General features: G+C 43.7%; 1 protein-coding gene across 2 annotated transcripts; it reads right to left on the bottom strand.

Annotated features, from left to right (window-relative positions):
- Positions 1 to 5,408: 5,408 nt before the first annotated feature.
- On the bottom strand, positions 5,409 to 11,337 carry LOC121539336 (sushi, von Willebrand factor type A, EGF and pentraxin domain-containing protein 1-like). 2 transcript variants are annotated; one of them, XM_041847748.2, is made up of 10 exons: positions 11,116 to 11,337; positions 9,541 to 9,628; positions 9,344 to 9,504; positions 8,695 to 8,833; positions 8,080 to 8,168; positions 7,910 to 7,973; positions 7,411 to 7,499; positions 6,965 to 7,077; positions 6,699 to 6,855; positions 5,409 to 6,322 (listed from the first exon to the last, which is right to left on the bottom strand). In XM_041847748.2, the coding sequence occupies exons 1-10, from the start codon at positions 11,162 to 11,164 to the stop codon at positions 6,165 to 6,167; spliced, it is 1,107 nt and encodes a 368-aa protein (XP_041703682.1). In that variant the 5' UTR covers positions 11,165 to 11,337; the 3' UTR covers positions 5,409 to 6,164. The 2 variants fall into 2 exon arrangements, with proteins under 2 accessions (XP_041703682.1, XP_041703681.1); XM_041847747.2 differs by having other exon boundaries at positions 9,344 to 9,628; positions 11,116 to 11,334.
- Positions 11,338 to 22,459: the final 11,122 nt, after the last annotated feature.

The raw sequence follows: 22,459 nt of genomic DNA, 5'->3' as shown, positions 1-22,459 counted from the left end.
CTGTAGACTTCGTACATTTATTTGTATTTGTATTTATTAGAGATTCCCACAAGGCAGCAGCGACTCTTCCAGGGGTCCAAACACATTAAGGCACAATTACAGTGGCTTGAGAAAGTATTGCCTTACAACCTGGAATTAAAATGGATCTTTGGGGGGTTTGTATCATTTGATTTACACAACATGCCTACCACTTTGAAGATGCAAAATATTTGTTATTGTGAAACAAACAAGAAATAAGACAAAAAAACAGAAAACTTGAGCGTGCATAACTATGCATAACTAACCCTCCCCCCAAAGTCAATACTTTGTAGAGCCACCTTTTGCAGCAATTACAGCTGCAAGTTTATTGGGGTATGTATAAGCTTGGCACATCTAGCCACTGGGATTTTTGCCCATTCTTCAAGGGAGAACTGCTCCAGCTCCTTCAAGTTGGATGGGTTCCGCTGGTGTACAGCAATCTTTAAGTCATACCACAGATTCTCAATTGGATTGAGGTCTGGGCTTTGACTAGGCCATTCCAAGACATTTAAATGTTTCCCCATAAACCAATCAAGTGTTGCTTTAGCAGTATGCTTAGGGTCATTGTCGTGCTGGAAGGTGAACCTCTGTCCCAGTCTCAAATCTCTGGAAAACTGAAACAGGTTTCCCTCAAGCATTTCCCTGTATTTAGAGCCATCCATCATTCCTTCAATTCTGACCAGTTTCCCAGTCCCTGCCGATGAAAAACATCCCCACAGCATGATGCTGCCACCACCATGCTTCACTGTGGGGATGGTGTTCTTGGGGTGATGAGAGGTGTTGGGTTTGCGCCAGACATAGCGTTTTCCTTGATGGCCAAAAAGCAAAATTTTAGTCTCATCTGACCAGAGTACCTTCTTCCATATGTCTGGGGAGTCTCCCACATGCCTTTTGGCAAACACCAAACGTGCTTCTTTTTTTCTTTAAGCAATGTCTTTTTTCTGCCCATTCTTCCGTAAAGCCCAGCTCTGTGGAGTGTACGTCTTAAAGTGGTCCCATGGACAGATACTCCAATCTCTGCTGTGGAGCTTTGCAGCTCCTTCAGGGTTATCTTTGGTCTCTTTGTTGCCTCTCTGATTAATGCCCTCCTTGCCTGGTCCGTGAGTTTTGATGGGCGGCCCTCTCTTGGCAGGTTTGTTGTGGTACCGTATTCTTTCCATTTTTTTATAATGGATTTAATGGTGCTCCGTGGGATGTTCAAAGTTTCTGATATTTTTTTATAACCCAACCCTGATCTGCACTTCTCCACAATTTTGTCCCTGACCTGTTTGAAGAGCTCCTTGGTCTTCATGGTGACACTTAGATTGCGCACAGGTGGACTTTATTTCACTAATTATGTGACTTCTGAAGGTAATTGGTTGCACCAGATCTTATTTAGGGGCTTCATAGCAAATGGGGTGAATACATATGCACGCACCACTTTTCCGTTATTTATTTGTTTGAATTTTTTTGAAACCAGTAATTTTTTTCATTTCACTTCACCAACTTGGACTATTTTGTGTATGCCCATTACATGAAATCCAAATAAAAATCCATTTAAATTACAGGTTGTAATGCAACAAAATAGCAAAAACACCAAGGGGGATGAATACTTTTGCAAGGCACTGTATCTATATATTTTATACTAGTTATCAAATAATAATTTTAAGTATTACTATGGGATGTGTGATTTATTTGTTTATTTGTAAAAAATTCAAGCCTAAATGGTCAATAATGTTTGTGTGTGTACTATAATTTATTGCACCATACACAATTTTGGGTACGTTGTGTCGCAGTAAAGGTGGTCCATTCTACTCAGGAGCACTTCTACTTAACAAATCCACAGAGTTTACACCCAGAGGACCCAGTCTGGTTTTGTGAAGGGCAGACATAAACTGCCAGGACCCTGTCTTTCAAAGATAATTTGTAAAAATCCAAATAACTTCACAGATTCTCATTGTAAAGGGTTTAAACACTGTTTCCCATGCTTGTTCAATGAACCATAAACAATTAATGAACATGCACCTGTGGAACGGTCGTTAAGACACTAACAGCTTACAGACGGTAGGCAATTAAGGTCACAGTTCTGAAAACTTAGGACAATGAAGAGGCCTTTCTACTGACTCTGAAAAACACCAAAAGAAAGATGCCCAGGGTCCCTGCTCATCTGCGTGAACGTGCCTTAGGCATGCTGCAAGGAGGCATGAGGACTGCAGATGTGGCAATAAATTGCAATGTCCGTACTGTGAGACGCCTAAGACAGCGCTACAGGGAGACAGGATGGACAACTGATTGTCCTCGCAGTGGCAGACCACGTGTAACAACACATGCACAGGATCGGTACATCCAAACATCACACCTGCGGGACAGGTACAGGATGGCAACAACAACTGCCCGAGTTACACCAGGAACGCACAATCCCTCCGTCAGTGCTCAGACTGTACGCAATAGGCTGAGAGAGGCTGGACTGAGGGCTTGTAGGCCTGTTGTAAGGCAGGTCCTCACCAAATATCACCGGCAACAACGTCGCCTATGGGCACAAACCCACCGTCACTGGACCAGACAGGACTGGCAAAAAGTGCTCTTCACTGACGAGTCGCGGTTTTGTCTCACCAGGGGTGATGGTCGGATTCGCGTTTATCGCAGAAGGAATGAGTGTTACACCGAGGCCTGTACTCTGGAGCGGGATCGATTTGGAGGTGGAGGGTCCATCATGGTCTGGGGCGGTGTGTCACAGCATCATCGGACTGAGCTTGTTGTCATTGCAGGCAATCTCAACGCTGTGTGTTACAGGGAAGACATCCTCCTCCCTCATGTGGTACCCTTCCTTCAGGCTCAGTTGTTGAATCTTGTTCTGTTCATACAAATATTTACACATAAAGTTTGCTGAAAATAAACGCAGTTGACTAGTATTGGACTTGATAGACTACAATGAGCACGTTATGGAAGATCTCCATATGATCACATATCTTGGTATTAAAGTTAGCAAAGATCATAAAGAAAGGGCCAATTTAAATGTATCTCCTACTGTAGAGAAAATTGGAAAGAGAATTAACTCCTAGTTATTAAGAGATCTTTCTTTATCTGGACGTGTACTTTGTCAAAATCTAAAAGTCTGTCCAGATTACTTTATACCTCCCTTGCCTTGGATGTTCCTCTGTCAGTAACTAAAATGGTTGATACAAAATTATTTAACTTCATATGGAGGAATAAACCTAATTATTTAAGAAAAGTGGTAATATGTAGCACCCAAAGTTAGGGAGGGTTTAATGCTCTGGATTTTAAAACCGCTAATATAATTTTAAAGATCAAATGGATACAAAAATATTTAAGAAATAAGGATTGCATTTGGACTATAATCCCTCATTTAATATTCCAACAGATTGGTGGTCTAGAGTTCTTACTCAAATTAAGATCCCTATTGAGCTTGCTAACTTTCATAAAAAAGTACTTCTAACTTGGAACCTCATGTACAAACATAACTTTCCCCACATAGATATACAATCTGGAATTATAAAGACATAAGATACAAAAACAAGTCTTTGTTTTTCCAGAACTGGTTTGACAACAGCATTATCTGGGTTAAACAATTATTAAATAATGATGGACAACTATATGATTATCCAGAATTCATGAGAACACACAATGTTTCAAATAGTTGTTAGAGCTGTCCCTCATTGTGCTATTCCACTTTTAGGAGAATATAACAATACTCAAAGTGCAACTGTTGAGGATTTTGTAGCCTCAATTCAGCTAGAAGGAATTGACATTTTAAACTATAAATGTAATAACATATATATAAGAAAACTCAAGATGTTACTATTCCCTCTGCTAGAATATACTGGAATACAGCTCTAGGACAAGTGAACTGGAACAAAGTATTGTTGTCTGGGAAATATTGTATATCTAATAAGGTGAAAGAAGTATCATACAAACTCATTCATATAATCTACCCTGTAAAGACCTTTATTGTACACAGATTCAAAATTGCTATTGATAACAAATGTGTATTTTGTGTTTGTGACCCAGAGACTCTTGACCATTTCTTTTGGGACTGTTCTTATGTCAGAATATTTTGGAGTGAGTTAGAAGATGTTCTTTTAAAATAAACTACTATTAATGTTAATTTGAAAGACTGATATTTTGTTTTATTTTGATCCAAATTATATGGACCCCAATTTAACTTTAATTGTTAATTTGTTTATCCTTCATGGAAGATTCTTTATCCATAAAATGAAGTGGGTGGAGAACAAACCCCTCTTCACATTCTTTAAGATAGAATTGAAACATTTATGAATTGATCAGTGTAAAAACAAAAAAGCAATATGTACCATAAAACTTTTTGACAAATTGGAAATGTATCTCGACATGTAATACACCTGTCTATGTTAGGTTTATGTACTCTTGTTCGTATATTTCTGTTTTTGTATTTGTTTTATTGTTCATAATAAAAAATACAAACGAGGTTTACACCCAGAGGAGCATCACTGCTCATTTTGCGGTCATTAAAGAGTGGCCAATCAGCTTAAATCCAATCGTTTTTCAGAAATATGGTGCGTATGGTATGTCCAATTTCAAAAAACGATTTGATTTAAGCTGATTAGCCACTCTTTAAGGGCCTCAACATGAGAAGCAACGCTCCTCTGGATGTGAACTCTGTGGATTTGGAAACTAGAAGTGCTCTGGAGTAGAATGGACACGCCCTTTACTACTTATGGTTCAATATGAATGGCCAATATGAAAAACCTAATGAACATTGTGCAATATGAATGGGCTAATTAACAATGAGATTTCAAAGTGTTTTTTAAAGTTGATTATTATAATTATATTTTTGTTATTACTAATAGTAGCATTATAATGTTTTGTTATTTGTATTACTGTTGTTACCATGATAACGATCTATGAATCATTACTTTTAATGCTGTTAACAATGTCAACGATAGTCCTCATGTGCAATAAAGGTAATTAACTTTTTACCTTTTCCCATATTGTTGAACAAAATGTTAAGTCTGCTAAAAATTCCTCATAAAATGTTAAGTGCGACCATTTGTTTATTATTTTTTATACCATTTTCATTGCGGGACTTATATTTTGAAGGAAAATCGCCGAGGTCACGACCTTATTTTTCCTAGGTCTTGCTTATTCTTGCTGGCGGAACGGAGGTCCTTGTGATCATGAAATGACCTTTCAACTACTAAGGTGTATGGTTGGGACAATTAGTTCGCAATCCTGAAACCGGTGAGCGTTGTCTTGCTCGCACACACACACAACCTTCTGAAACGTCAATGCCCCATATGATCTCGGAGTTTGAATAGATACATTTTGTTAATAAACTTGCATTATGGCAATAACTTCAGTCTATATCTGGTTGTTTTATAGGCTATTAATTATATAACAGAATTTCACTTGAGAGTAGTTCATGGCTATGCTTTATTCCAGTTAGTCAGTGTTTTTCTTTAAAACATACAAATATCATTTTATTTTAAATAACATAGGTCAAAAACGTTGCTATTGATAAACATAGATGTGATGCCTTTCAAACATAAAATTAAAAATATAACACATAGTACCTTAGATCACCAATATTATTAATCTGTATAACCAGCAAATAGATTATTTCTGTGACAAGAGGGGAACATTTACTGAAAACAATCTTCAAAGCATAACTTAAAACACCCATCGATGTACCATGAATGAATGCATTTACAAACATCAACATAAGTGATTTTCATAACACAAGGTCTCCACCAAGTCCTTATAAAGAAGCCCGCAAGCTCCCTTTTCAACCCTCCTAAACCATCCAGTGTGTGCATCTTTAAACCATTTGCCAAATTAACCAAAATGAATGCAAAGGACAATTCAATTGATTACATTCTTTCTTATTTTGAACAAATGTAACGGGTCCGCCATCACTAAAGCACAGAATACAGATGAAAAACACTTCTGCTTGTTAAAAATAAATCTAGAAGATATATCGCAGGAAAGCTGGTGAGTTAACAAAAGTACTCAAATGGACATTCAGTAAACAATAGCTAGGATTTGGTGTCTGCTTTCTCTTATGGTCCATTAGTCCACAGCTGAGGCACATAGACTTCACTTGATTCTGCTCTAAAAGCCAGACATATTACCCCAATAATAGGAAGTATCAGATGAGGCTGGGGACATGTTCACCAACCAGCATATACTGGCTCGGCATCACATGGGATCCCGTAGTATTGACCTTGCGGCCTCTCTTTGGTTAACAGAAATTGTCGTGCGAGGGAAAGCTCTCCATCTGTGTCTCGCATTCGACGCAACACCAGCAGGATGACAAAGAGTAGGGCCACTGGACCAGAGAAAAGGGAGAAAACATCATCAAGTTCACTTACTACTACTCCATTACTTCAGAATGTTTTATATTTCACTTTGTTTTTTCTACAGGATGTGGCCTCGAGATCAAATGACCTATAAGCATATTTAAATAATATATTTTGATATTTGTAGTGCAGAGAAAGTGCATAAAAGTAGTGTAATTGGAAGAAATAAACAAGGTTCATGTCAGTGAACAACTTTTCTTGATTAAAGGGTCACTAAAACCAAGTAAATATGGGAACTTCATTATGACAGCTTGACAAGGGTTTTCAACATCTAACTGGTAGCCTAAAGTTCAAACCACTTTCCTCCCACTACACCAAAATGTTAACACGTGTCTTCAGACATACCCCCTCCTCCAATGACAAGTAGAGCAATGGTGATGGGGGCCAGCTCGCAGTCCTCCCCTGCCTTGCGGAAGAAGGTCTCCATGCAGTAACCTGGAGCAGTGCTGCCCTCAGGACAGAAGGCAACGCCAGGGCACAGGATGGGATTCACGTCTGGACTCTGTGGGACAGATGAAGTGAGCCCTGGTCATTAACGTTGGTCAGGAAATCCCTTGGGGATACTTTCAGTATTGGAGGTGTTTACAGGAAATAAGAGCTGTGGTACTGACTGGGCAGTAGTGGTTTTCGGGGCAGAGGTTACAGGTCTCCTGGCCCCAGTGGATCTGGAAGAAGCCGCTGCTGCAGATTTGACACATACTCTGACGGGGAGCCTTGTGCAGGCCTGTCCAAAACCAAACATCATCTCATCCTAATCAGATGTCATCCATTTAAAACTGTCTGAGTCTCTGCTATTACGGTGTACTACCTTAACAAATTAGATCATGCATGCCTTCATTTAATGTGTTTATAGATGTAATCAATGCAGTGCCAGATAACCCTTCTGTGAATAGAGCTACTTCATATACAGTCATAGTTGAATTATTTACTTTATATTAGATTGAATGGAACATTCTCAGCCACAATTTTAAAACATTCTCTTTATCTGTACTATTTTAACACCCTGAACGCATTAGAAATAGCACAATTGATATTGTTGGCTGGCACTGGCAGTTACCGGGACGACAAGGTGTGCACTCCTTGGCAGCAGCCTGCAGGGACTCTGTACCAGCAGGACAGATCTGACACAGAGCACAACTGGAGGAGCTGTGGGAGGGACGGCCACAAGGGTGCAATGAATAGGGAATAACTTATTTATAAATACAGTTTTATACTGCTAGCTATCACCACCCCGTGTCTGATCACTTAACTATTACAATAATTATCTCTTCAATGCCCACTACTAACCCTATGAGTCTTTCAGTCTGTGTGTGTGTGTCTGTCTGTCTATGTGTGTAAGTGTATGTGCGTGTGTAGGTGTGTGTGTGTGTGTGTAGGTGTTTGTGTGTTGTTTTGGGGAGTAAGATTGGTAGCATGAGATGGGAGCATGTGATGTTAGATCTGCAGACAAGCAACAGGTTGTGTGGATTATCAAGAGTTCATGCAGATCCCGCTGCAGTGCATACCACATTAGTTTAGCAACCACAGATCTAAGGTGACCATGAAGGGCAACTTACCTGCAGAATGTTCCCCGTTGACATGGACTGCACGATGTGGCATTTTGTTGTGACGTATAGAAACCTGAAAATAACACATTCCATTTAAAAACAGACACATGCAATTTAATATTTCTGAAGCCTTGGATTGCTTGAATGTGCAACAAATGACTGAAGCCCAGCACTTATACCGGGAGAACAGCTTCGGCAGGAGTCGGAGCCTGTGTTGTTGCTGTAGGAGCCTGGGGGGCAGGACTGACACACAGGGCTACCGGTGAAACTACAAGAGAAGAGGAAGAGCATAAATGCAACAGTGGTCTACAGAATGTTTGTGAATTGTATTTATTTTTATTTCACATTTATTTAACCAGGTAAGCCAGTTGAGAACAAGTTCTCATTTACAACTGCGACCTGGCCAAGATAAAGCAAAGCAGTGCGATAAAAACAACAACAACACAGAGTTACACATGGGATAAAACAAAACATACAGTCAATAACACAATAGAAAATCTATATACAGTGTGTGCAAATGTAGTAAGTTATGGAGGTAAGGCAATAAATAGGCCATAGTGCAAAATAATGACAATTTAGTATTAACACTGGAGTGATAGATGTGCAGAAGATGATAATGCAGAAGATGCAAATAGAGATACTGGGGGTGCAAATTAGCAAAATAAATAACAATATGGGGATGAGGTAGTTGGGTGGGCTAATTACAGATGGGCTGTGTACAGGTGCAGTGATCGGTAAGCTGCTACCCTCAGTTGACAGAGACTCAGGGCTATGCCCTCAGTTGACAGACTTACTTGGTGTAAAAACCCTGGCTGCAGGGCAGACATCGCTGTTGTCCAGCCAGACGCTGAAAGAACCCTCTGGAACATGGGAGGCAAGCCCCAGTGAACAGACACAACCCTGGCTCATGGCAGCAGGAACACAGCATGGAGTCTGGGGTAGGGATCAGAAGTCTATTATTGAACAGGCTGTGCTGTTTACAACATTTACCATCTTCATTTTACCGTTTAGCCAAATTATCTTTCACTTACTCCGGCAAATGTCAGTAGTCAAATAATACGGCAAAGCTACACCAACAATGCAACTCCTGTGTCCACTGTCCACTTAACATACCATAAGATCAAACATCCTTGGTGTTAAAAATAGATGTCACATGGGTAAAAACTACATTACAGTGCTGCATCAATTGGCTGTGGTGTGTTTCTACCTAATTTATAAGTTGTGCTGATAAATAGATCTGAGTCTAGTCAGCTACAACATCTCAATTATTTTCCTAACAAAAAGAGCACTTTTCGAAGCTGTGAGCTGACATTATGTTCTCTACTACAGCAAAACACAGAGTGACAATAAAAAGCTTTTGAGGAGGTTTATTTCATTCTCAGACTCCCTCTCTCTGCCAGGCCAGGCCAGGCCAGGTCTCGCAGGCCCGTAGTTCAGACTCACCATTGTCGGAGTAGGACCCTGGGACACAGGCCTCACAGAGGGCAGAGCAGCCTGGGGATGTGGTGCTGAGGATCATATGGGTGGTCGCTGTCACTTTCTCACTGAATGTAGGGGTCTCACTGAATGTAGGGGTCTCACTGAATGTAGGGGTCTCACTGAATGTAGGGGTCTCACTGAATGTAGGGGTCTCACTGAATGTGGTTGTTTCCGTCACATTCTCAATGAATGTGGTGTTCATCACAGTAGGAGCGAGCTTCGGAGCCGTAGTCTGGCTCACCACCACACCTGTTATAACAAGACAGACTTTTAGAGCAATAGTTCTAGAAACAGGAAAACAATTTACATTCCCAGCCTCTCTCTAAGTAGCAATGTGGTAGATAGGCAAAGGCTACACTGGAAATAGATCACATGACATAGGAAGCTTGATTTTCAGAAACCATATAGGCTAATGGGTCAATACGCTGATTAGTATGGTTCAGAAGACCAAAAGGTCATCAGAGATTGGTATTTGATGCCTTAACCCATTGCAGACGTCATGTGACACCTAATCTTCCACTCACTACAATCAGATTATCTTTCAGTAAACATCCACAGATTTCAACCCTTACTGTGAGGAAATTCCATCAGTAATAGGACTTTGTGGCACATTCTCCAAAGATGAGAGCCTTGTTCCTAATCAAAGAATGGCAAAAAGTTCCAGCATGAAAGATTTTAGATGTCTAATTGCTCATTCCTTTGAGATCTTACAATGATGTTGCCATTCTGAATAACACCCACCTGATCTATTTCACAATGAGGTAGCCAACGTTTCAAAAAAAGTATTTCAAAGTAAGTCTTCTTTAGGATATGTAGCTCTTTGTGGGCTGTGTAATGTGCCATTATTACACACCTTTAACACAAGATATCATGGTGTCTGACCTACAGTGAGTTGGGGAAACCGAAGAGAGCAGCAGCACACAGATACCTTATTGTGGCAGTAATCACATTAGCCGTGAGCTGAGCTGCTTTACTGAGAGAAAGACACCCTCTTCAAGAAGTGCAATTATTCAAAAACAGGTCATGAGATTTCACCTGGTTTATACTCCAAAATGCTCAGAGTTGGCCAGGGCCCTCTGTGTATACTGTACAGTATATTCTATGAAGTTTAGATTGCCAGAGCATGGGAAACTGCTTGGGTAATTTAAGGTTTTGGTAATATGTGTTAACTGAACACTAGAATGATCTGCAGGGCTTAATGAATAGGCCCTAAAGGCTAAAAATGTAACCTCACAACAATAGTGGAATGTTGATTAACATAAACTTTTATAGCTGCATTTATGCAACATTGTTACAAAGCAGTGTGTAATGGTAATGTTGCATTCAGTCATTTAAGAACATTTTGAATCAGAGACAATAAACAAAGGTATACCACGGTTTGTAAAATAATTTTCAAATCAAATCAGAATAGTGCATGATAAACTGAATGGCGTGCCTGACAAAAAGTCAAGACAAAGTTTACAAACAGAAAAGGTATCTACACAGCGGCACTAGTGGGTGAATACCTCAAACAATCCCATGTAGAATTGCCTTCAGTCATAGCTAGCTAAAAAGCAGAGTCAGTGCTGCATGCCAGGGGTGTATTCATGTCGCCAATTCTGTTGCAAACGTTTCTTAAACGGAACGAAACGGGGAGGGACCTACCTGAATCTGTCCAATATCAACTCACGTTTCGCAACTGTTTGCACTAATGATTACACCCCAGTTGACTAGCCAAGACAACAAACCAACCTTACCTAGCAGACAAGCGGCAGCTATCGCAGTCAAAACTCCCCAACATTCCATACTCCAGATATTATCGTCAGTCACAATAATTTTTTATAGAATTTCATCCCTGACAGTTTGAGTTCTCTTTCTCTTAGCGATGTGAAGTCCACGGTGAGTTGCATGCCTCGGGTTGCTTGTCGCGCTCATCAATGTCATCTGACAAAATACAGATCATGTGATTTTACTTAGATGTTTTGGCAGAGATCTCTATATAATGACGAGATGCTCATGTCTCCGCCCTAACAATGGGAGTCGTTGTCCCAAAGACGGGAAGGCAGGCGACACGTTTTGGTCCAAAATAAATCCATTGAAACGCATTGGGTTTATTTTGAACAGATTTTTCTAAATCTGTTGGAGAGTGAAACCTCTCGCTTCGCCTCTTCCTCTCTGGTTTCAGTAACGTCAATGCGCAGCTGCAGAACAAAACCATGCAGACCTTGACGTCTCCAGACAATCTGGTGTTACATTAATTAATTAATCAATAAATTATCATATATAATTTATTTTCTAGGGGCAAAAGTTTATTACAGTGAAACTGTACTTCCTGAATTCGACTTGTCCCCACACCATTCTCTTTTCAATGTGTGTATCAATTTCTCATGGGTCACATAACAGTGTGATGTAGTCCATGCTCTTCAACCAGACATAACACACATTTAAATTAACAAAACCATTTAAAATAAACAGTTCTATGAAAACGTTGTACACCACCAACAATATACTTTCATAGTGTACAGTGAGGCAATCATACAGTGAAATGAAAACTTATGACACTAAAGAGGCCTTTCTACTGACTCTGAAAACCCCCAAAAGAAAGATGCCCAGGGTCCCTGCTCATCTGCGTGAACGTGCCTTAGGCATGCTGCAAGGAGGCATGAGGACTGCAGATGTGGCCAGGGCAATAAATTGCAATGTCCATACTGTGAGACGCCTAAGACAGCGCTACAGGGAGACAGGACGGACAGCTGATTGTCCTCGCAGTGGCAGACCACGTGTAACAACAGTATCAGTACATCCGAACATCACACCTGCGGGACAGGTACAGGATGGCAACAACTGCCCGAGTTACACCAGGAATGCACAATCCCTCCATCAGTGCTCAGACTGTCCGCAATAGGCTGAGAGAGGCTGGACTGAGGGCTTGTAGGCCTGTTGTAAGGCAGGTCCTCACCAGACATCACCGGCAACAACGTCACCTATGGGCACAAACCCACCGTCGCTGGACCAGACAGGACTGGCAAAATGTGCTCTTCACTGACGAGTTGCGGTTTTGTCTCACCAGGGGTGATGGTTGGATTTGCGTTTATCGTCGAAGGAATGAGCGTTACACCGAGGCCTGTACTCTGGAGCGGGATCGATTTGGAGGTGGAGGGTCCGTCATGGTCTGGGGCGGTGTGTCACAGCATCATCAGACTGAGCTTGTTGTCATTGCAGGCAATCTCAACGCTGTGCTTTACAGGGAAGACATCCTCCTCCCTCATGTGGTACCCTTCCTGCAGGCTCATCCTGACATGACCCTCCAGCATGACAATGCCACCAGCCATACTGCTCGTTCTGTGCGTGATTTCCTGCAAGACAGGAATGTCAGTATTCTGCCATGGCCAGCGAAGAGCCCGGATCTCAATCCCATTGAGCACGTCTGGGACCTGTTGGATCGGAGGGTGAGGGCTAGGGCCATTCCCCCCAGAAATGTCCAGGAACTTGCAGGTGCCTTGGTGGAAGAGTGGGGTAACATCTCACAGCAAGAACTGGCAAATCTGGTGCAATCCATGAGGAGGAGATGCACTGCAGTACTTAATGCAGCTGGTGGCCACACCAGATACTGACTGTTACTTTTGATTTTGACCCCCCCTTTGTTCAGGGACACATTATTCAATTTCTGTTAGTCACATGTCTGTGGAACTTGTTCAGTTTAAGTCTCAGTTGTTGAATCTTGTTATGTTCATACAAATATTTACAAATGTTAAGTTTGCTGAAAATAAACGCAGTTGACAGTGAGAGGACGTTTCTTTTTTTGCTGAGTTTGTATGGACGACCTGAGAGACTGAGCCAAGCCCGCATTACAGTCTCAAAAATCTACCACATTAACCTTCTCAAAAAGTGGCACGCCCGAGAGGTGTTGCTGTCTCCCCTGTCCCCACAGAAACAGCTCGAGAGGAGGTTGCCATCAACACCCAGCTTACAAAACTACAGCGACGAGATGGAGGAACTAGTGAACCAGAGCAGAGACGTCTTCTCTCCCCTCCCAGGGCGCACAACCTTGACGCACCACCACATCCACACAAAACCCAGAAAGAAGGTAACATTAAGGCCGTATAGGATCCCAGAGGCCAGACGGGTGGCCATCAAAAAGGAGGAGGACCAGATGCTAAAGATAGGAATTATCGAGCCGTCCCAGAGTGAATGGTGCAGCCCGATCGTCTAGTGCCAAAGCCGGATGGGTCGGTAAGGTTTTGCAATGACTTCTGAAAACGAAATGAGATATCGAAATTTGACGCTTATCCTATGCCACACATAGATGAGCTGATTGACCGCCTGGGCAACGCCAGTATATCAACACCCTGGATCTTACTAACGGGTACTGGCAGGTTCCTTTGGCTCCAGAGGCGAGGGAGAAGACGGCCTTTGCCACGCCTACAGGGCTGTACCATTACACTGTTCTACCCTTTGGCCTGCATGGAGCTCCGCCTACTTTTCAGAGGCTAACGGATAGGGTCCTGAGACCCCACAGTGAGTACTCAGCAGCATATTTGGATGACATGATTGTGTATAGCCCTAACTGGGAATCTCACCTGAAGCAGCTCAACGCTGTCTGGGAGGCTCTTCACCGAGCAGGTCTAACCGCCAATGCAAAAAAATGCAGGCTGGGACTTGAGGAGCAACGTCAAACTGCAAGAGAAGGAAGTTCAAGCCATCCGACAGTGGCCACGGCCCCAAACCAAGTCTCAAGTAAATACCTTTGATGGGCTAACCAGCTATTACTGTAGGTTCATTCCGAACTATGCAACTGTAGCTTGTCCTCTCACAGACCTGACCAAAAAGACCCAGCCCAACGGGGTCAGGTGGACTGACAAAGCGGAAGAAGCCTTGCAGAACCTGAAGGAGGCCCTGTGCTCCGGACCGGTCTTGGTGATGCCGGACTTTGGGAGAGAGATGGTGGTCCAGACTGATGCCTCCGACACAGGAGTGGGAGAGGTCTTGTCCCAAGAAGTACGAGGGGAGGAGCATCCCAGCCTATACATCAGCCGGAAGCTGTTGCCCCGAGAAACCAAATACTAAACAGTGGAGAAAGAGTGCCTAACCATGCAGTGGGCATTGAAGAAGTTAAAGTACTACCTCCTGGGACGACACTTCACTCTGGTCACGGACCATGCTCCTCTAGTCTGGATGTCCAGGAACAAGGAGACCAACTATAGTGACCAGGTGGTTTCTCTCACTCCAACAGTATCATTTCTCTGTTGTCCACAGGTTTGTGTCGAAACACGGGAATGCAGACGCCTTGTCCCACTGGGACGCTCTGTGGACGATGGCTGCCCCGCCCGCCGGGTCGGCGCTGAGGAGGGGGGTGTGTGATGGAGTGAGAGGGTGGGTGTGTGAAGGCCGGTATATTCCTGCTCATTGGCTACACCTGCTGGCCAGGAGAGGATGGCCGGAAGGGTAAGAGCCTAATTACACACACCTGAATCTAATTAGCTTGGGCGGTGGCTGTTTTAACCTGGCTTTGGCCAGATCTGTTTTTGGTCTGGAGCAGCAAGCGCTGACATGCAGGGCCCTCCAACACTGGGAGGAATATCGCACTGCTTCTTGACACACTGCTCGCTTAACCCGGAAGCCAGCCGCAGCAATGTGTTAGAGGAAACACGGTACAACTGGCGACCGTGTCAGCGTGCAAGCGCCCAGCCCGCTACAGCACGATGGGACAAGGACATCCCGGGCAGTCAAACCATGCCCTAACCCGGATGACGCTGGGCCAATTGTGCACCACCTCATGGGTTTCCCGGTCACGGCCGGCTGCGAACACGGGTCTGTAGTGACGCCTCAAGCACTGCGATGCAGTGCCTTAGACCACTGCGCCACTCAGGAGGCCTGTCCATTTGATGTTTTAAGTAGAAATTGTGCATCTTTAAATAGACCACATGGCGAGTTAAATAAAATCAGATTTTTAATATGAATAAAGACTTGCTAAAGTGCCAAAATTCAGCATTTTGACATGTCCCTCCGTGCACCCTCTGTGACTTCCAGGAAGATTTTAACCCAACATTTCTCCAAGTTTTCTCCATCATTGTAAAGCCCTAGTTATTTTGCTGCTTTGACAAAGTCATTTCTGAAGATTATTATTTATTTAATGTGGTTAGTGATTCATTTACGTCTGTCCCACATTGTCTCACAGTCAACTCTGTTACGTGAACTGAACTCTCGTTTTAATATGGTGAAACTATTCCTTTTTAAATATTTGTTTCAAAATCCATTTGAATTCAATCACTTTTTGACAGCACCCCTTTTGATTTGAACAAAACGTTCCATAAATATTTGCCCATTGTAGAATAAATAATAACCAATAATAGCCATTTGATTAGATGTTCAGGAGTCTTATGGCTTGGGGGTAGAAGCTGTTTAGAAGCCTCTTGGACATAGACTTGGTGCTCCGGTACTGCTTGCCGTGCGGTAGCAGAGAGAACAGTCTATGACTAGGGTGGCTGGAGTCTTTGACAATTATTAGGGCTTTCCTCTGACACCGCCTGGTATAGCAGTCCTGGATGGCAGGAAGCTTGGCCCCAGTGATGTACTGGGCCGTACGCACTACCCTCTGTAGTGCCTTGCGGTCGGAGGCCGAGCAGTGGCCATACCAGGCAGTGATGCAACCAGTCAGGATGCTCTCGATGGTGCAGCTGTAGAACCTTTTGAGAACCTATGATGTTGAACGCTGAGCTGTAGTCAATGAATAGCATTCTCACATAGGTGTTCCTTTTGTCCAGGTGTGAAAGGGCAGTGTGGAGCACAATAGAGATTGCATCATCTGTGGATCTGTTGGGGAGGTATGCAAATTGGAGTGGGTCTAGGGTTTCTGAGATAATGGTGTTGATATGAGCCATGACCAGCCTTTCAGAGCACTTCATGGCTACAGACGTGAGTGCTACGGGTCGGTAGTCATGTAGGCAGGTTACCTTAGTGTTCTTGGGCACAGAGACTATGGTGGTCTGCTTGAAACATGTTGGTATTACAGACACAGACAGGGAGAGGTTGTAAATGTCAGTGAAGACACTTGCCAGTTGGTCAGCGCATGCTCGGAGTACACACCTTGGTAATCCGTCTGGCCCTGCGGCCTTGTGAATGTTGACCTGTTTAAAGGTCTTACTCACATCGGCTACGGAGAGCGCGATCACACAGTCGTCCGGAACAGCTGATGCTCTCATGCATGTTTCAGTGTTACTTGCCTCGAAGCGAGCATAGAAGTAATTTAGCTCGTCTGGTAGGCTTGTGTCACTGGGCAGCTCGCGGCTGTGCTTCCCTTTGTAGTCTGTAATAGTTTGCAAGCCCTGCCACATCTGACGAGTGTCGGAGCCGGTGTAGTACGATTCGATCTTAGTCCTGTATTGACGCTTTGCCTGTTTGATGGTGCGTCGGAGGGCATAATGGGATTTCTTATAAGCTTCCCGGTTAGAGTCCCGCTCCTTGAAAGCGGCAGCCCTACCCTTTAGCTCAGTGCAGATGTTGCCTGTAATCCATGGCTTCTGGTTGGGGTATGTACGTACAGTCACTGTGGGGACGACATCATCGATGCACTTATTGATGAAACCAGTGACTGATGTGGTGTACTCCTCAATGCCATCGGAAGAATCCCGGAACATATTCCAGTCTGTGCTAGCAAAACAGTCCTGTAGCTTAGCATTTGCTTCATCTGACCACTTTTTTATTGACCGAATCACTGATGCTTCCTGCTTTAGTTTTAGCTTGTAAGCAGGAATCAGGAGGATAGAATTATGGTCAGATTTGCCAAATGGAGGGCGAGGGAGAGCTTTGTACGCGTCTCTGTGTGTGGAGTAAAGGTGGTCTAGAGTTTTTTCCCATCTGGTTGCACATTTAACATGCTGGTAGAAATGAGGTAAAACGGATTTAAGTTTCCCTGCATTAAAGTCCCGGCCACTAGGAGTGCCGCCTCTGGATGAGCGTTTTCCTGTTTGCTTATGGCCTTATTCAGTTCAGTGAGTGCGGTCTTAGTGCCAGCATCGGTTTGTGGTGGTAAATAGACAGCTACGAAGAATATAGATGAAAACTCTCTTGCTAGATAGTGTGGTCTACAGCTTATCATGAGATACTCTACCTCAGGCGAGCAAAACCTTGAGACTTCCTTTGATATCGTGCACCAGCTGTTGTTTACAAATATACATAGACCGTCACCCCTTGTCCTACAAGAGGCTGCTGTTCTATCCTGCCGATACAGTGTATAACCCGCCAGCTGTATGTTATTCATGTCTTCGTTCAGCCACGACTCGGTGAAACATAAGATATTACAGTTTTTAATGTCCCATTGGTAGGATATACGTGCTTGTAGTTCGTCCACTTTATTATCAAGTGATTGTAAATTGGCCAATAGTATTGATGGCAAAGGCAGATTAGCCACTCATCGCCGGCTCCTTACCAGGCACCCCGATCTCCTTCCGCGAGATCTCCATTTCTTTCTACTGTGAACGACGGGGATGAGGGCCCTGTTGGGTGTCTGGAGCAAATCCCTCTCGTCCGACTCATTAAAGAAAAATTATTTGTCCAGTTCAAGGTGAGTAATCGCTGTTCTAATGTCCAGAAGCTATTTTTGGTCATAAGAGACGGTAGCAGCAACATTATGAACAAAATGAGTTACAAACAATGTGAAAAAACACACTAAATAGCACTGTTGGTTAAGAGTCCATAAAATGGCAGCCATCCCCTCCGGCGCCATTGTTTGTCTGAATGTTTTGTCATTCAGGTCCAAAAAGTCCATTTCTGACCACTTCTTCCATGGGCAAACATGTATGTAAAGTTTTGTTTAAACAAAAGGGATGCTGTCAAAAAGTGATTGAATTCAAATGGATTTACCCATCTAATAGTGAAATCATAGTGTAAAAGCAGGTAAGCTAGTTCTACTCTTTATGGCCATTTATGGTGATTTGTGGTGGAAAACTGAGCGGGTCAAGCATAACAGCAACTCAAATTAAATCACATGCGCCGTATACAACAGGTGTAGACTTTACCATGAAATGCTTACTTACTAGCCCATTCCCAACAATGCAGAGTTAAAAAGTACTACAAAAAAATGTTTATTGAGAAAAATAGGAAAGAGTAACAATTGATAACAATAACGAGGCTATATACAGTGCATTCGGAAAGTATTCAGACCCCTTCACCTTTTCCAAAATATTTTACGTTACAGACATATTCTAAAATAGATGTAAAAAACAACAACAACAAACACTCATCAATCTACATACATTACCCCCATAATGACAGAGCAAAACAGGTTTTCAGAAATGTTTGCTAATATATAAATAAAAAATACGGAAATATCACATTTACGTAAGTATTCAGACCCTTTACTCAGTACTTTGTTGAAGCACCTTTGGCAGCGATTACAGCCTCAAGTCTTCTTGGGTATGACACTACAAGATTGGCACATCTGTATTTGGGGAGTTTCTCCCATTCTTCTCTGCAGATCCTCTCAAGCTCTGTCAGGTTGGATGGGGAGTGTCGCTGCACAGCTATTTTCAGGTCTCTCCAGAGATGTTAGATCGGGTTCAAGTCCGGGCTCTGGCTGGGCCACTCAAGGACATTCAGAGACTTGTCCCGAAGCCACTTCTGCGTTGTCTTGGCTGTGCTTAGTGTCGTATTCCTGTTGGAAGGTGAACATTCACCCCAGTCTGAGGTCCTGAGTGCTCTGGAGCAGGGTTTCATCAAGGATCTCTCTGTATTTTGCTCTGTTCATCTTTCCCACGATCCTAACTAGTCTCCCAGTCCCTGCCGCTGAAAAACATCCACACAGCATGATGCTGCCACCACCATGCTTCACCGTAGGGATGGTATTGGCCAGGTGATGAGCTGTACCTGGTTTCCTCCAGACGTGACGCTTGGCATTCAGGCCAAAGAGTTACATTTTGGTTTCATCAGACCAGATAATCTTGTTTCTCATGATCTGAGATTCCTTTAGGTGCCTTTTGGCAAACTCCAAGCGGGCTGTCATGTGCCTTTTACTGAGGGGTGGCTTCCGTCTGGCCACTCTACCATAAAGGCCTGATTGGTGGAGTGCTGCAGAGATGGTTGTCCTTCTGGAAGGTTCTCCCATCTCCACAGAGTAACTCTGGAGCTCTGTCAGAGTGACCATTGGGTTCTTGGTCACCTTCCTGACCAAGGCCCTTCTCCCCCGATGAAGAAGGGTCATGAAATAAATGTTGGGTTGGATAGGCTATATCATAGATATGCATCTCAGATCAAGTGGTTATTGGCTGAGCCATTGCTGGTTGTCAGGCCTCAGGAGAGCCCTGTCTGGCCTTATTGTCCCCTGGGGATGTGTCCCTGTCTGGCCCTATTGTCCCCTGGGGATGTGTCCCTGTCTGGCCTTATTGTCCCCTGGGGATGTGTCCCTGTCTGGCCCTATTGTCCCCTGGGGATGTGTCCCTGTCTGGCCTTATTGTCCCCTGGGGATGTGTCCCTGTCTGGCCCTATTGTCCCCTGGGGATGTGTCCCTGTCTGGCCTTATTGTCCCCTGGGGATGTGTCCCTGTCTGGCCCTATTGTCCCCTGGGGATGTGTCCCTGTCTGGCCTTATTGTCCCCTGGGGATGTGTCCCTGTCTGGCCCTATTGTCCCCTGGGGATGTGTCCCTGTCTGGCCCTATTGCTCAGTTTGGCCAGCTCTAGGAAGAGTCTTGGTGGTTCCAAACTTCTTCCATTTAAGAGTGATGGAGGCCACTGTGTTCTTGGGGACCTTCAATGCTGCAAAAAGTTTTTGGTACCCTTCCCCAGATCTATGCCTCGACACAATCCTGTCTTGGAGCTCTATGGACAATTCCTTCGACCTCATGGCTTGGTTTTTGCTCTGACATGCACTGTCAACCGTGGGACCTTTTGTAGACAGGTGTGTGTGCCTTTCCAAATCATGTCCAATCAATTGAAGTTACCACAGGTGGACTCCAATCAAGTTGTAGAAACATCTCAAGGATGATCAATGGAAACAGGATGCACCTGAGCTCAATTTCGAGTCTCATAGCAAAGGGTCTGAATATGTATTTGTTTTTTAATTTGATTACATTTGCACAAATTTCTAAAAACCTGTTTTCGCTTTGTCATTATGGGGTTTTGTGTGTAGATTGATTAGGAAAAAAAGTTATTTAATCAATTTTAGATTAAGGCTGTAACGTAACAAAATGTGGAAAAAGTCAAGGGATCTGATTACTTTCCGAATGCACTGTACAAGGAGTACCGATACCGAGTCAATGTGCAGCGGTAGGAGATAGTTGAGGTAATACAGTATGTATGTGTAGGTAGGGGTAAAAGTGACTAGGCAATCAGGATAGATAAAGAGTAACAGCAGCGTATGTGAAGATTATAAAAGTGTATGTGTGTGTGTGTGTGTGAGCGTGTGTGTGTGAGCGCGTGTGTGTGTGTGTGTGTGTGGCGTGTATGTGTGAGCGTGTGTGTGTGTGTGTGTGTGTGTCTTGGAGTGTCAGTGTAAGTATATGTGTGGGTAGATTCCAGTGAGTGTGCATAGAGTCAGTGCAAGAGAGTCAGTGCAAAAAAAGGGTAAATGAAAATAGTCCGGGTAGCCATTTGGTTAACTGTTCAGCAGTCTTATGGCTTAGGGGTAGAAGCGTTTCAGGAGCCTTTTGGTACCAGACTTGGCGCTCCGGTACTGCTTGCCGTGCGGTAGCAGAGTAAACAGTCTATGGCTTGAGTGGCTGAGGTCTTTGACAATTTTCCAGGCCTTCCTCTGACACCGCCTGGTATAGAGGTCCTTGATGGCAGGGCCATCCGTGATTTACTGGGCTGTCCGTACCATCCTCTGTAGCGCCTTGCGGTCGGATGCCAAGCAGTTGCCGTACCAAGCGGTGATGCAGCCAGTCAAGATGCTCTCAATGGTGTAGCTGGATAACTTTTTGTTGATCTGAGGGCCCATGCCAAATCTTTTCAGCCTCCTGAGAGGGAAGAGGCGTTGTTGTGCCTTCTTCACGACTGTGTTGGCGTGTGTGCGACAAGTTATCCCTGTTACCCATAGATAGACAGGCTAGGAATGTTTTAAGAATTTCAAGAAAAAATAATAATCTTGCATTCAATTGCCACTCCCTGTTGCACACAACAAGCTTCCATTCCCCCTGTGGGATTTATGGCTGATTTTAAGATGAAATTGTCAACCTTGTTACGGTCAACCCTGTTACTTTATTTGGTACTAATGCCTCGGAAACGTCCAACTCGCTAACTGGTTGAACACGGCATGTGCATAACTACAAACAGTTAGCAAGTCGTACATTTCAGAGTTTCCTAGTTCAGACTAGCACACGAACACGGCATTAATTGCAATTGATATAGTATTTTTTTTTATTTAACCTCTTTGCTGGCTATAAAAAACTAAAAATGGCAAATAGTTTGCTTAGCTAGCTAATTGTGTTAGATTAAAAAACAGCCATGTATAAATGGTATTTTAACATTTTGTATATTACAAAAAATCTACTCAAGCTAACTGATACAGTATGTTGGCTACCTTTCTGACCGGTACTTTCAGGTTCAATTCAATGGCGTGACACTGCTGTGCCTGCGTGCATATCTGTCGCCCCCTTAAGGAGTCGCATACATAGGTTTGGTTTGCTGCTAGCAGAATTCGGCTAGGCAAAGCGAACGTCTGTGTTCGCATACAGCCTAAAGACCTTCGCTTGGAGAAGCTTATTGTGGACTACAGAAGACCGAAGAGGGAGCACGACCCGTCTTCATCGACAGGGCCGCAATGGATAAGGTCAAAAGCTTCAAGTTCCTCGGCATGCACATCACTGAGGACCTGAAATGGTCTCGCCACATCGACATCATGGTGAAGAAGGAGCAACAGCGCCTCTACAACCTAAATGTGGCATGGCCCCTAAGACCCTCACACACTTCTACTGATGCACCATTGAGAGCATTCTGTCGGACTGCATCGCCGCCTGGTACGGCAACTGCTCCGCCCTCAACCGAATGGCTCTCCAGAGGGTGGTGCGGACAGCCCAACGCATCACCAGGACCACGCTGCCTGCCCTCCAGAACATCTACTGCACCCGGTGTCAAAGGAAGGCCAAGAAGATCATTAAGGACCTCAGTCAC

Source organism: Coregonus clupeaformis, chromosome 25 (assembly GCF_020615455.1).
Source record: "Coregonus clupeaformis isolate EN_2021a chromosome 25, ASM2061545v1, whole genome shotgun sequence".
Classification (NCBI taxonomy): Eukaryota; Metazoa; Chordata; class Actinopteri; order Salmoniformes; family Salmonidae; genus Coregonus; species Coregonus clupeaformis.
Note: the sequence above shows the minus strand (reverse complement) of the source record. Positions and strands in the feature narration are given on the sequence as shown.